The 14,956-nt window shown below is 63.1% G+C and overlaps 1 protein-coding gene across 1 annotated transcript; it reads right to left on the bottom strand.

Moving 5' to 3' along the window:
* Positions 1-2,363: 2,363 nt before the first annotated feature.
* Positions 2,364-14,103, bottom strand: IHH (Indian hedgehog signaling molecule). The gene is given in 4 exon segments (XM_055812231.1): positions 2,364-4,511; positions 4,513-4,556; positions 7,616-7,877; positions 13,786-14,103. Coding segments are annotated over 4 exon segments (1,227 nt in total). The 5' UTR covers positions 14,089-14,103; the 3' UTR covers positions 2,364-3,893.
* Between the last annotated feature and the right edge of the window lie 853 nt (positions 14,104-14,956).

The following is a 14,956-nucleotide window of genomic DNA, read 5'->3' as shown; positions in this document are numbered from 1 at the left end:
CCTGCCCCTGGAGCAGCATCACTCCAAAAAGCCATTAAGCTAATGCGAGTGAGAGTGAGAGGCTTGTATGGGCTCCTTCTGTGGGCACACGCTGGCTGGCAATGTGTGGTGCTGAGCTGGGCTGGGCAGCCTCTCCCGGGCTTTTTTGGGGGAGCAGCTATGGGTTGGTCTGCTCCCACTGGGAGGAGGATCCCCGTAACCTGCTGCATCAATGCTCACAAGCCCAGATATTTTGGGGTGAAGCCCCCATCACCATCACAGCCCAGGCACTGGGGATCTGATTGGACCCAGAGCTCCCAGACAAGCCACCTCCTTGCCCGAAGATATTCCCCCCTCTGTGGGGAAGGTTTTGTCTTAGAGTCCTGCAGGTTCCCCACCCTGCTGTCATCTCCAGCCCATGCTACTCAAGGGTGCAGCTCCCCACAAACATGAGATGCTTTCAGGGTGCTCCATTCCCGCTCTCCGACGCCCCTCGCCTTGCCAGGACCAGAGCACCCAGCATGCCAGCCTGGGGACAGGAGCGGGCTTGGCTGGCGCTGCCACGGCAGAAGGCCACAGGATGAGGGACAGACGGGAGAGGCGGGGACGGGAACAGTGTTCCCCCTTGTTAACAGCGCTGGACCCTGTAGCCTTTTCAAGGCTCTGAATAGGGGGTGGTACGTCTCCTCCCCTGAATTTGGGGCCGGGGGGTATTAGCGCTGGTTTAACATGTCCAGACAGGGCTGGAGGGATGAGGGGGGGCGGCACACTACCCCAGATGGGAGCATGTGGGGGGTTTCTCCTGCCACCACATGCCCTTCCTCTCCCTCCCGCCCACCATTCACATGGTAATGAGGACAAATTGATGGAGAGACCATCCATTGTGGTACCCTCCAGCGTGTCCCTTCTGCCGGCCACCCACCAACATCCCCATCCATCACCACCCAGCCGGGACCCTGGTGAGACCTCCCCACCCGGGACTGGCACCCTGGGAGATGGGGCTGCTTCAGGTGCCCACAAGCAGTGGGGCAGCCCCCAGGCTGACCTGGCTCTCCTGGGGCAGAGTGACAAAAGAGGGAGGGACGTTCAGTGAAGGAAGAGCCCCCCATAAGTCCTGTCTGTCAGCTGGACATTATTTTGTCCTCACCATCCTCGTCATGGGGCTTTATGGAGCCAGGGGAAAGTTAATGAGGCTTCAGAAAGACCCCAGAATCTTATTTATGGGTGTCCACCCTTCCCCTCACTGCCCTGGGCAGGATCCCCCCATTTTCCCTGCTTCCACCCCAAAGCAGCCCCCTAATAGCCTGCAGCATCCTCCTAATGGGGCGAAGAACTGTTCCCCCATTCTCACCGATACCCTAAAAACCTGGGCCTGGAGATGGGCTTCCCACAGCACCATGGGGCACCCCAAAGGGCACATCCTCCCCACACGCATCCCCTGCCTTTGGCTCCCCCTGCCGTGCCAGCGACGGCAGCCTGATTGAAATTTCACTCCATAAAGCGCCTCTCGAAAGCCTGACCCCGTGGCCCCCCCAGGGACCAATTTGTCCTTCTCTGTAATAAGAACCTAATTAAATTAGCTCAGCCGCCTCGCAGAGCCCTTAAATTAGCCACGGTGAGGAGGGCTCTTGCTGACAGCTTGCTGCCGAATTGCTCTGCACTCACCATGCTGTGGGGTCCAGGGAAAGCCCTGGTGGGACCCCACTGCTAGCCCCCCGCCCCAGGAGACCAGGGCAGGACAGCCTGCAGATGGGGCAGGGAGTTCACAGAGAGGCGCGTGGGTGGGATGGGTATGGGGATGTTGTGTGGGGTGCTGGCTGGTGGTCTTGCCTTCTGCTGGCTTGGGTATGGGGTGGAGGGGGGACAGGGCTGGCAAGGGGTGAGGGGACACAGCCAGCAGTGACTAGTGCTAACGGCATTGGAAACCCAGTGTACAGGGTAAGGGGAACACCTTCTCCAGAAGCGCTGGGTTAGTGGGTGTTGTGGTGATGGAGATGGTGGGCAAGGGTGTCCCAGCACAACCAGGTGCTGGGGTGATGGAGACTGCGACGGAGAGGTGTCCCTGGCAGTCCCATGGTGACTGTCCCTCCTACATCCTGCCCTGCTTGCCCTAGTTTCAAGGCAGCCCCAATGACAGCTTGGTCCCTTATAGGCTGGGTCACTCCCACAGCCTCCAGCTGCCCACTTCCCCCAAGTATGGGGCAGTGGGTAGGGAGAGCTTGCCCCTTACACGTGGGGGGCACCAGGATGGCCAAATCTTGCCAGAGAAAGATTCCTAGACAAATGCAAGATGCCCTCTAGGCCTGCCTGCCCTGTTTATGATGGGCAGTAAGTGTTTCCAATCCCTGCCTGCCCTCCCCACACCAGAGGTCAGAGCTCCCACCTAGGAGACGATGGATTTATTGGGCTGTGTCTCCAACCAGGAAAAGTACATCCAGTGAAGACAAAAATATATCTGCCATTGGCTGTGCTCACACTCTCACTTCGCCCTGGACAACAATCACCATAAAAACTGTGCTTTAAAATAATCTTTAAATAATTTCTGCTTTTGTTTAAAAAAAAAATATCACCCCCCCCAAAACAGCTTTCCCCCCACCCACTCCCGTCTTACCCTGTACGTGCCCACGCTGCCTCCCATCTATGGTACATACAAAGAGCAGATAAATAAATAAAGATGCGTGATGCTGCAGGAGGGACATGGGTCACACTCCCCCCACAATGCCCTCACCTCTGCTAACATGGAGCCAGGGGAGGCTGAGGGTCTAGCTAGGATTCTGGGGGGGACGACTGTGGCTGCAGCTCTGATGGGACTCCCCCCAGGTCCCGGGAGCAGATGAGCAGCAATGAGTTACCCTGAGGGTTTGCGGTGCTGGGGGGGTCTGGGAGGTCAGGCCAGGGAGGGTCTGGAGCTTGGGGAACGTTTTAGCTTTGGGGTGGGAAAGGCATGTCTTTGGGATGAGCCAGCTCAGGGCAGGACGTTGGGAAGGCAAGGGAGGGAACACTTTCTACCCAGCAGCTTTCCTTCCCCTGGCTCTGGCAGGCTGGAGCTGCAGCCCTGGCCCTCCCCACCCTTGCTCCCACCAGTGTATGCCCATGCTTGGCTGGCACTCACATCCTCCTGCCTGCATGCCCGCCTCCATAGCCCCCCATGCCATCACAGTGTCCCCATGGGCATGCCTGGCCAGGTGGCTATGGTGCTGGCTTTGGACAGAGCTTGGGGTCCCGCTCCCCAGTCTCTTGCTCCAGCAGCACTCATGTCATCAAGCCAGGGGTCTCGTGCCAGAGCCATGTAAGCCCCTCCAGCCCTGCCACTGCTTGGGCACCCCAAGCATACAGGGGCTGGTTTTGGGTGCCTCCTGCACCCACAGTCAGGGCTAAGGGCAAGGCACAGTCCCAGTACCTGGGTCACCCTCCTCCCAGTTGCCACGTCCTTGGGATGGTAATGGCATTGCCTACCCTTCCACCCAGGCTGCCCAGCAAAGGGTCCTGCTTGGGTGCAGGCAGACTGGGAGCCCCGCGGGAGCAGCCTGCAGCTAGGGGCTCCCTTCCCGCTCCCCTTTATCTATCAGACCTCTGTCATTAGCTGATTCTGCACACGCACACGCACATTACACACACACACACAAATAGCAGCATGTGGATCCAGCCGGGGGCACCCCCATGTCCATGGGGGAACCCTTCGTGCCTCCTCCCTGCCCCCAGGAACAGAGGGTGAGGAGGGGGCGGTGGGCATGGAGGAGGCACACCGGGGAACCCCAGTGCCCCCCAACCAGGAGGTGGCTGTGCCTCGAGCAGGCAGGGCTGGAGGCAGGTCCCCATGGGCACCCAGGTTTGGGAGGGGGTGCTGGCCCCTGGTGAGCCGCCCCGCAGCCACCACCTCCACCAGCAGCACTGGCTGCAGCTGGGGTGCACCCTCAGCTCTCCATCTGGGGTACCCCCAGTGGGTGGAAGCTGTCAGGGGGCAGAAGCAGTCTGCCCAAGCGGTAAAGCAGCCCCGAGTACCAGTGCACACCGTCCCCCTGCACCCCTGGCCACCCCACTAGGCTATGGTAGAGCCGGAGTGGCCAGAAGGCCAGCTGCGCCAGATGTTGCTCCTGCACTAGGGCAAAGCACGAGGCCACCACGCCATCCACCACCAGCGTCCCATGGCGTGTCAGCGGGGCATAGGCTCCCACGTCCCTCCGGTCCCACACCTCTACCACCTCAGCAGGCTGCAAGCCGCCCCCCACCACTGCCACTAGCACAAAATGTCCAGGGTGCACACGGCTGGCAAAGGTGGGACGGAAGTGGGTGGCAGGCGCCGAGGCATTCTCGGCCACAAAGAGCAGGTGGGTGGGTGTCAGGACCAGGCGTCGGGGTGGCTCCCGCGTCTCGATGACATGGAAGGAGGTGAGGGTATGGGGGTCCTTGTCCAGGAAAGCCAGGAAGTCGCTGTATGTGGGCCTGCCGGTCCCGTCCATTGCCAGCACCCGCTGGCCTGGGCGCAGTGCCCACAGTGGAGTCTGGGCACCATCCTCTAGCGTCGCCAGTGCCCCGCCCAGGGAAGCAGCCCCCCGTCTTCGCAGCGGCTGAGTGCTCTGCATGGGGAGAGAGAGGACAGGAGGGTTACCCATCTGCCAGACCCCCAGTATCACCCTTCCACAATGCAGAGACCCTCCCAGGCTGTCCACCCAGGGGTAACCCATTCCTGGCATCACCAACGTGCATGTACTCTACACACTCCCAGCCACCAATCCAGCCTGCTTTGGTGCCTGCTCCCCCAGCCACTGTCTCACTGGGGGTGGCAGCTGGGGGCTCGAGCCTTGCACAGCAGCACCTACTCCCCACTCTGGTGCCACAGTGCTGGGACTGCTCTGCAGAGCCAGGTCCCGAAATCTGCCTGGCAGGGGGAGCGGGGCACAGCCACAGCCTCAAATGTGCAAGGCAGTGCCAGGGGGCACCCAAAGCTCCAAAGAGAGGAGGCAGAGCCTTGAGCTGGTGCAAGGCTGAGGAGCAGAGTGCCTGGTCGCACTCTGCATGCTCCCAGAATCCCTTTTCTCTGCAGTGGTGGGCTTGGGTACTCCTGGGGAGGATGCTACAAGGAACGGCGCAGGGTGTAGCACCCTCCCCCAGCATCACAGCACGCCTCCACTCCATGCTGCAGCCCTGCTCCTTTCTCTCGCCTGCTCGTCCCTGGACTGATAATGCCAGCCAACCCCCTCTCTGAGCTGCAGGGAGATTTCACAGCTTGTGGCCATCATCAGGCAAAGGCCACCAGCTTCCTGGGCAGGGCTTCACTAGTGTTTGTCACAGGGTAAAGCACCCAAACTCTCTGGGGCTTTTCCCTTGGGATGGTGGCACAGTGCTCTTACTCCTCCCCAGATGAAAAGATGCAGCAAGTCACCAAGTGTATCCAGGGGCCCATCCTGGCACTTAGTAGGTGAACCCTGGCTTCCCAAGCAATGATGTTCAGCTTCCACAGCAGCCCTGGTCCCCCAAGCCCCAGCAACACCCATCTCTGTGTCTATATGATGCCCTCCCACCATCTGCCAAGGACACCTCATGTATGGTCCTGCTCCTGGCCCTGCATGGTCCCAGCCTCGAGCTCCCAGCCGTTCTCTGGGCCCTCATCTAATTCCTGAGTGTCCCCACCCAGATGGCACTGCCCCCCATCACTCCCCCACTTTGGTTAGAGCCAAACCCCAGCCCCCAGGCCCATGAAGAGAGGCATCCATCTCTCGGACAGAATCCTTTTATTGCTCAGATGAGGTGCAGTGCCCGCCCCATGCCTGCCCCGGAGGCAGGTCCAAATCCTGCACCCCGTATCCCCAGGCAGGTGGCAGAGCTGTGGGGAGGGGCTGGCAGAAGGACAAGAGGGCACCTGGCAGAAGTGGGGGGCACAGGCACTGGGCAAGGAGGGGTGCGCGGGTGCCAGGGGGGAACCCGAGGAGACGCAACACATACAACAGGCCATGTGGCCATCTATACAAAAATAAAAGCCATTTACTAAGAGGCAGGGGCAGCCCGGCTGCCCTCTGTACATAGCTCTGTGGGGGTCTGGATATGTGCCACACAGCCTCCACCACGCACCCTTGGGCTCCCCATGGCCTTGGGGATAAATACAGAGGACTCAGAGCCCCAGGGAGCTGCTGTGGAGCAAGGGGGCTGTGGCTGGTCGCCAGAAGCCCTCCAGGGCCTCAGGGCCCCAGTCTGCTTCCTGGGCCACCGCATCCCTCTTCAGTTGGTCCAGGGAAGCATCCCAGGATTCAAGAGCCTCCATCCTTCTCCAGGGGCACTGCCCCACTCCTCTGGCCAGCCCCAAGAGGTTCTGGGGTTATGGTCCTTGCTTCAGAGCCTGGCCCCACTCCTCTGGCCACCCCCTCAGGGTGCCCTGGGACATGGGAGCCCTGGTCCTTCGCCCATGCTTTGTCTCTCTTCTTCTGGGGCGCGTTGCTCCCTCTCTGCGGCGCAGTCGCCCCACCTCCATCACCGGCTGGCGTTGCGCCCGTCCTGGCATCGGCACGGGGAGCGGGTCAGCGCGGGGGGGCAGGCTGGCGTCGAGGGGTGTCAGGCCGCTGGCCGCGGGCTAGGGCGGTAGGACAGGCAGAGTGTGGTGGGAGCCGAGCCCGGGGACAAAAGACGCGTGACAGCACCAGCCCCGGCACCGCCACGGCACGGCGTGTGACCCATGGGTGCGAGGGCATGGGCGGGCAGCGCAGCCTCTCCCTGTGCGTGTGTGCGCGTGTGCAAGGGCTCTGTGTGCCCGCACCGCTCTCCGCACGGTGCCGGTGTGTGTGTGTATAGCCGCTGAGGCCGCCGCTGTGCCCACGCAAGCCCACGCACCAGCAGAGCCCTCCCTCCCTGCCGCCACACGGGTCCGCAGGCGGCGGCAGCAGCGCGGCCCCTTGGGCGTGCGGCCGCGGCGGGAGCGCGGCGGGGCCGGTGCGGTGCGCGGGGCGCTGCTGCCCTCTGCCGCCCGGCTGCGCGGGGCCCGGCGCTGCGGCAGCCCAGGCAGGGCGGCTGCTCCCCGGGCCGGGGGCGACCCTTGCACCCCACGCAGTCCCGGCCCCGAGCAGGGCCTGAACGCGGCCCCCCCCACCCCCGCACTGCACCGCGAACACCCCGGCGACGATAGCAACCCTCATTCCAGTCCGGCTGCCTCTGCCCCCAGCACCCCCCAGCTCTGCTCCCCTCCGCGCAGAGCTGATCCCAGGGCACCCTGGCGCGTGTCCCTGCCCCCAGCCCCTGCCAGCCAGGGCCCGACAGATGCAGGAGCTCAAGAGCAGCTGGCGGTAGAGGACACGGCTGGATGGGGCTGAGCATGAGCAGCTGGGCACTGAGGGAGAGCAAGGGCAGAGGCAGGGGAGACAGATGAGATGGGCAGACTGGGGGGACAGCCATGGGGAGAAGAGGATGTGGGGCAGGAAAAGGAGGGTAGAGAGGGTAGGTCTGGATGCAAGCCCGTGCAAGATAGATGGGGAATTTGCCCCATGGCACTGCTGGCCACAGGTTGCGTGACTCACTCCCCACCTGACTGCCCCAGATAGGGAAATCTTGCTGGGAGAGCCAGCACCCCCCAGGAGCACCCTACCCAGCCAGTCAGGCTCCCCAGGCATACTGCAACGGGAGCCCTGCTCACTGCTCCCACTGGCCTTACCTGACTTGACGGAGCAGTGGATGTGCGCTTTGGACTCATAGTAGACCCAATCGAAGCCAGCCTCCACGGCCAGGCGAGCCAGCATGCCGTACTTGTTGCGGTCCCGATCCGATGTCGTGATGTCCACGGCTCGGCCCTCGTAATGCAGTGACTCCTCTGAGTGGTGCCCATCCTCGTCCCAGCCCTCTGTCACCCTCAGCTTCACCCCTGGCCACTGATTCATAACGGAGATGGCCAGGGAATTCAAGCGGTCCTTGCAGCGCTGCAGGGCAGAGGAGCAGAGTCAGTAAAAGCCTTTTGGAGTTGGGGGTTAGCTGCCTGGTTGGCAGGTATCCCACCATGCTTCCATGAAGCCTCTCTGGGTCCTCAAACCCTCTGGGGGCTGGTCCAGCAGAGGAAGATCTGAGAACATGAAGTGCTTTGTCCTTCCCATGCCCCACAGATTCCCCACAGTGCCTGATACCCCACCATTTCTCACAGCATCTCCCAGCAGGGTACCCATCACCTCCATCTCTCCCCCAGTTCCTGGCTCACTGGAGAGCCTGTTGGGCAGCACAGCCTGGGCTGGGGTGAAACACCCATTCTGCTCAAAGGACATCTGCCCTGTGCTAGCACTGCCCCAAGGGCTCCCAGCTCACAGAAGGAGGATTCACAAGCTGAGACCCTGCTGCCTCCTGGCTGGGAGGATTCCTCAGGGTGCCCAGCACTGTCCCCAAGCACAAATGAAACAACCTGCCCAGTCCTCGGCACAGCTCTGCTTGGTATCACTCCTCAAGTCCTGAGGCACAAGGACATGGTACTGGGCAGTCTCACAGCTTCATCCAGTCCCTGCTGACGTAGGAAGTGCAAAACCCGCCCAAGAGCTCTGTGACACTGGAGCAAAAAGGATGTGGGGTGAAGCCCCCTCCACCTCTCCCTGCCACAAGGGCTGAAAAGCCAGGGCTGAAGAACAGCAGCAGATCCTAAAAGCCCCACACCCAGTGGTCCCAGAGGTCACACAAGCAAGGAAACTGCCCTGCCTTGTTCACCCTGCCGCAGTGCTCCCCAGCAACCAGAGGGATGCCAGCCACAGCCTGTGCCACAGCCCTCCCCACCTCGCCTTGCGCTGCCTGCTTCCCCCAGCCACAGCTGCATCTCAAGGAGGGACCAAGCCCTTGCATGCTTGGCTTGCAAAAGTACAGCCCACACTTCTGGGTCCATTCCCGTGCTGCAGAAGGGACGGAGGAGAGCTAGAAAAGGTGTATGGAAAGCAATACGGGAGCTTCTATGCAAAACCAGGTGAATGGATTAGGACTGTGCAGCCTGGAAAGGAGACGCTGGGGAGTCCTGGAGAGCACTACAAAATCAGAGTGAAGGACAGAGTATTCACGGTCACACATGAGGCTAGCCCTGGGAAACATTAAATGAAATAGCTGGGCAGCAGCCTGAAAACCATCCACTGCAGGGGACATTTTTGTGTGATGCCCACCCCAGTGCTGGAACTTCCCACCATAGGATGTGAGAAACAGTCATGCTGAGCATGAGCCAGGGCTATAAAACTGATGCCAGGTACACCTCCAGGCTCAGAAATGCTCCAGCACTGCTTCCAACAGGAAACTGCCCAACTGCTCCCCAAAAACATAGGCCTTCACCCCATCCCCAGGCACCTGCTCCCATCCCAGGAAGGTGGATGCTACTGCTCTCAGGAAAACTCGCTTGCACTTGGCAGAGTTCAGGCCCTGGGAAGTGCCAGGCAAGCCTTTGCCCTGCATGAGGTGGTGGAGCACCTCTGCCCTCAGCCCAGGGCTCCCTGGGTGTGGGGAGATAAGCCAGGAAGGTGTTGGACAAATAGTTGCCAGGGGAGGGAAGGAGAAGGAGGGAAGGGAGTGACTTTTGTCCCCATCCAACACCACCATGGTGCCACTTGGCACATGGCACAAGCAGCTCTCAAGGTCCCCAGCCCCACGAGGACCCCACAGAGAAGGGTAGTAAGGGGTTTCAGGGCTGGAGGCAGGCAGGGAGTCCCCTATGGTCCCCTGCATCCTTCAGCCATCATTCCAGGTGTCCCCTTGCCGCTCCCACACCAGCACCCTGCTCTGGGCACCCCTCATGCCCTCACTGCCGGCCCCTTCTGCCCTCCAAGGGCACCCTGCCCACACACAGACTGCGAGATCCTCCAACCCCTGTCCCACTGCCTGCCACCAGACGCCGGGGCAGGGCCACCCTTTCCTAGTGGGACCCACCTGGGCTACCGCGTCCCCTGCATGTGCGTTCCCCAGCGCAACCCCATCCCAAGGGTCCCACCTCCCCCTCCCGTGCCCGGCCGGGCGCACAGCGGCGGGCAGGGCCCGGGGCACCCTGCCCCCGGGCTGCCGGTACCGGCGGCAATGCCTGTGCCTTCGGTGGCCAGCAGGTGTCAGAGCGCGGGCAGGGACCGGCAGGGACCGGCAGGGAGCAGGTACCAGCGCGAGGGGAGCAGGCACGGGTGGGCAGGGAGCAGGCAGCGACGGGCAGTAAGCAGGCAGGGACAGGCACGGAGGGTCGGGAAGGGAGCAAGTACTAACGGGTAGGGAGCAGGCGCGAGTGGACCGGGCAGCAGCGAGCAGGGAGCAGGCATGGATGGGCAAACAGGCAAGTATGAGGAGGGAGCAGGGAGGGATGAGCAACGATAAGCAGGGAGCAGACATGGATGAGCAAAGAACAGGCAAGTATGAGGAGGGAGCAGGGAGGGATGAGCAACGATAAATAGGGAGCAGGCAGTGATAGGCAAGGGCAAACAGGTGGGGATGGGCAGGGAGCTGGCACTGGAGGCAGGGGGAAGACAACAACAGGCAGGCATGGCCAGGGATGGGCCAGGAGCAGGCAGCAATGGACAAGGAGCAGGCACAGGTGGCAGGGAGTAGGCACAGATGGGCAGGGAGCAGACAGGCATGGACACTGCCTGCCCAGGGGCACTGCTGCCTGCACAGACAGGTAGGCAGGGACCAAGAAACCTGTGGGCATGGGCTGTCCATAGGGTCTGTGCTTGCTGGGTGCTGCAGGGAGATCCCACCTCATCCTCACGCACAGCCCAAAATGGCTACAGCATCCTCAGGGACCAGCGTGACCATGCCTGCCTGCATGGCATAGTCCCCCCTCCTGCCTGGGGGTGAAGGGGTGACAAGGTGACAGCAAAGATGTGGAAATGCCATCATGACCCATGGGCCCTCCAGGGCCCAGGCTGGAGTGAGATGTCCAAGCATGTGGCACTGAGCCCTGGCCATGGCTCAGTGCCCCCAGCACTGTTCTGGTGCCAAGCTAGGAGCTGAAACCCGTGCAACAGGCGTATTACAGGGTTTAGAGGGAAGGTGGCTGGTGACAGTGTGTGTGGGGGGTCACAGCTTGTCCCTGTAGTAGCGTGGTTGACTGGGCACCCCAGGCCACATGCAGACTATGCTGACCTGGGTGGCTCTATGCTGTCCCACGCACATCATGGTGGAGACGATGGGAATGTTGGGCTGGGTTCTCCCCGCTGACCAACACTGGCATCTCCCTTCTTGTCCAGACCGGGGACAGGATCATGTCCTGTGGAGGAAGCCAAATGCCTTTAGGGAAGGCAGCAGGTCTGGAAGGAAGGGCACAGCTCTAGGATGGGGCACAGTCAGCAAGAACTCCAGGGCCACCTCAGGGGAGGTATGCAGGACACTCAGGTGTAACCACAGTCTCAGCAGAGGCTTTGTGGATAGAGTGTGCTTGGCCACAGCTACCTCCATGTCCAGAGCCTGGCCAGAAGAAGAGGGTTCCCACTAGCATCTCCCCTCCCCCAGGTAAGGTTTCTCGCAGAGGAAGCCAAGAGTCCTATCCAAGGTCTCCATGAGAAATTCCTCACCACTCTAAGTAAGGTCTCCATGCCAGTTGGGCCAACAGTGGCTGCAAGGGGTGATGGCTGGGTTAGGGAGAGGCTTGGGGCTGGGACTTCATGGGGGCAGGGGGCCCGGGACATTCCTGGGCCAGGCTGCTAGGGAGAGGTAAGGCGGGCTCTGCCTCCAGCCTTATCTCAGCACCTCCGAGTGGGACCAGTGAGAGCAAACACACTGGAATTCTTGAGGAAGATGAAACGATAAAGGAAAGGCGGGCAGAGAGCAGCACTACCCACCCCCCAACCAGGCGGCATCTTCCGGCTGCCTCGGACACCCAGACCCTTGGACTTGGGGAAAGAAAACAGGTTTGAAGTGAGTCAACAGCAGTAAAAGCCAGTGCACTGGGGGAAGGGACAAGGAGTTGGGTCAATGGCCTTTCCCAACCCATAGCAACACAGGACATGGTGCCAGAGCCAGAGCTCCTGTGTCTGTGGGCATGTCCCACAGCCAGGGGCCACAGGACAAGCCTAGAGGGCCGTGGGATGGCAGCAGGCTACCAGAACTCATGCCACCTCCACAGCAGTGGGGACAATTCCTTGCAGAGCTGTCCAAGGCACCATGATATCCATCTGTGCACAGATGCATTGTGGCCAGGGTAAGAGCCCTCACTTGGGCACCCCAAGAAGACAAGGGAGCTTCCAGGTACCCTGCCAACGAGGCAGCAGGACAGCAAGAAGTGTGGGGCTGACAGCTGTGGCTGGGTTAGGGCTGGTGGTGGGAGCACTCTCAAGAGCAAATGCAGCCAGAAACCCTCTCCTGTCTCCAACTCGAGCAAGACGATGTCAACCACTTCCCCAATGCACAGACCAGCAGAGCTCACAGCTTCTTCAAGTATCCCTGAAGCTGTTCCCCAGGGGATGCAGGCTCCAGCCCAGCCCCAGGGCTCCAGTCACCAGCAACCATGCTTTGTGCAACTCCCCAAGCTTGGTGCTGCCTCACAGGGGCTCTTGGTCCCTCTGCTGCAGTCCCCAGCCTGAGAACCACCCTGGACCACGGCCCCTGCCCTCAGGGACCTGCCCCTGGGCATGTGGGGTTGCAGAGCTGTCAAGCCAGCACCCAAGCAACTCCTCCTCCCGCTGTTAGCAACATTTCAGTCAGAAACCATGGCCAGAGCCCCCGCTCAGTGCCTACCACCACAGACACCTGTGCTCACTCACCCACCAGCCCCAGACCGGGGGGTGCAGTGGTCAGCAGAGCAGCCCTGGCTCCCCTCCACCTCCCCCGGGAGCTCACTCAGGCTGTAACCCAGTGCTGAGGCTGGTGGCCAGTTTTCTTAGCAAGGCCGTGCAGCTCCTTATCTGCATTCCTGAAACCCTCAGGCATTCTCCTGGCAATATTAAAACACAGAGTAACCTTCGTTCAGCATCACCCCCTCCTCCGCTGCCGTCCTCTGTCCCCCCCACCCCTCCTTCCCACTGGCCCAGGGCACTTGTAAACTGACTGCAACAGGGCATTTGCAGTAACAGGTTGTTCCCGTCCCTGTGCGCAGCAAGCAGCCCACACCGGGCACCCTTCCCCATCCCACCTGAGACACACAGGGAAAGGGGGCACTGAGGCATGGCACAGGGTTCCGGCGACAGAGTGGGGACAAGGTCAGCTAGGGTGCTCCTGGATGCCAGCTCGCGGCTCTGCCTGCTCGCCTCCCGGCCAGCACACCGGGCTCTGCGCCGTCCCTCCGTGCTAACAGGCAGGCTGCTTCCCTGCCAGCCCCTAGGCAGAGCGGAGGGACACGGGCAGGATGGGTGCAGCAGGGCAGGGTGCTGCCCGATGGGGGAACGATGCGGTGCTGCACTGCCAGCTCGGGGGTGGTTTGGCAAGGTGCTGCCAGGTCGGGAGCAGCGTGGCATGGCTCGGAGGGCACCAGGGCAGGCTGCTGCCAGCTTAGAGGGCAGGCTGCTGCCAGCTCGGGAGGCGCAAGGGCACACGTCGGGGTGCAGCAGACACGGGTGCTACAGGCGCCGTGGGGCAGCGGGGCAGGGTGCTGCCCTCCCGGGCACAGGGTGCTGCCGTATCGAGGAGCAGCGCGCTGCCAGCTCCGGCTCCAACGCGCCCAGCCCAGCCGAAGGGGCAGAGGCTTTGCAGCGCCCGGCGAAGGGCGATGCCCGCGCCGCACAGCCGGCAGCCCGAGCCGGGCACCGGGATGCCCGGGGCAGGACGGGGAAACCGCAGCGCCGGGTCCCCCGCTGCTGCCTGCGCTGCCGCAGGACAGCGGGACGCAGGGCGCTCCCGGGCAGCTCCGGTGCCCGCCGATGCCCGGTGCGGGGGTAGAAGCGGGCGGCGGCGGGGCCGTACCTGGGTCATGAGCCGGTCGGCGCCGGTGTTCTCCTCGTCCTTGAAGATGATGTCGGGGTTGTAGTTGGGCGTGAGCTCCTTGAAGCGCTCCGAGTTACGCGCTATCTTGCCCTCGTAGCGGCCGCTGGCCCCCAGCGTCTTCTCGGGGACGTTAGGGCTGAACTGCTTGTAGGCGAGCGGGATGAGCTTGCGGGGCGGGCGGCGGCGGCTGCCCACCACCCTGCCCGGCCCGCAGCCGCGCACGGCCGGCGCCAGCAGCAGCGCGCACCCGCTCAGCAGCAGCAGCAGCCGCGCCGGCTTCATGGCGCGCCCGGCGGCCCCGGGGCGGCCCGGGGGACCGGCGGCTCCGGGGGCCCCGCTAGGCTCGGCCGCCGCTCCCACCGCCCGCCCCGGGGCTCCCCATGCGGCGCGCAGCCGGCGGGCAGGTGCCGGTGCCGGTGGCGGCGGCGGCGGGGCGCGGCGGCTGCCCGGCGCGGGTGCGCTCCGGCTGCCCGGTGCGGCGGGCTGGCGTCGGCCCGCTCTGAGCTGCCGTGGCCCGGCGGCGGCAATAAATAGCGAAGGGCCGTTTGTTTTGGCAGGCGAGCGGCCGCTTGCGGGGCGCGGGGAGCGGGGCTCGGCGCTGCCGGAGCCCCCCGCGGTTTGCGCCCCGGCGGTCAGCGCGGCGGGGCTGGAGCCGGAGCCGGAGCCACCGCTGCCTCCGCTCCCCGGGCAGGAGTGAGAGGGGAAATTGAAGAGATCCGGGACCGGGAACCGCCAGGACCGCACCCTGCCCGTGTCCCAGCCTCCCAGCGCCCTCCCTCTCTCGCCTCCTCCCCGCGGAACCTGCCCCGGGCCGCCCGCAGCCTCCTCCCCCCGGCCGAGCCCCGCGGCCCGCAGCCCACCCCGCCGGGGGTGCCCACCGCCACCTGCCCCCCGGGGCAGCCCCGCCGCCGCCCCGAGGCGCGCCCAGCCCGCCGCACACTCTACACCCCGCGGGGGGTCCCTCGCGGCGGCGTGGGCGCGGGGTGGCACCCCCGGGGCTCCGGCCCCTGCCGCGCCGCCTGCTCGCCAGGGGCCCGGGCCTACGGGCGGGGATCAAACAGAGCAGGGAGGCAGCTGGTTGAAATTTAACCACAATATTCTCGCTCCCCATTGTTTCCAGGGAGGCCCGATATTTCCACAACAGGATTAT

Source organism: Falco peregrinus, chromosome 8, assembly GCF_023634155.1.
Source record: "Falco peregrinus isolate bFalPer1 chromosome 8, bFalPer1.pri, whole genome shotgun sequence".
NCBI classification, from domain to species: domain Eukaryota; kingdom Metazoa; phylum Chordata; class Aves; order Falconiformes; family Falconidae; genus Falco; species Falco peregrinus.
Note: the sequence above shows the minus strand (reverse complement) of the source record. Positions and strands in the feature narration are given on the sequence as shown.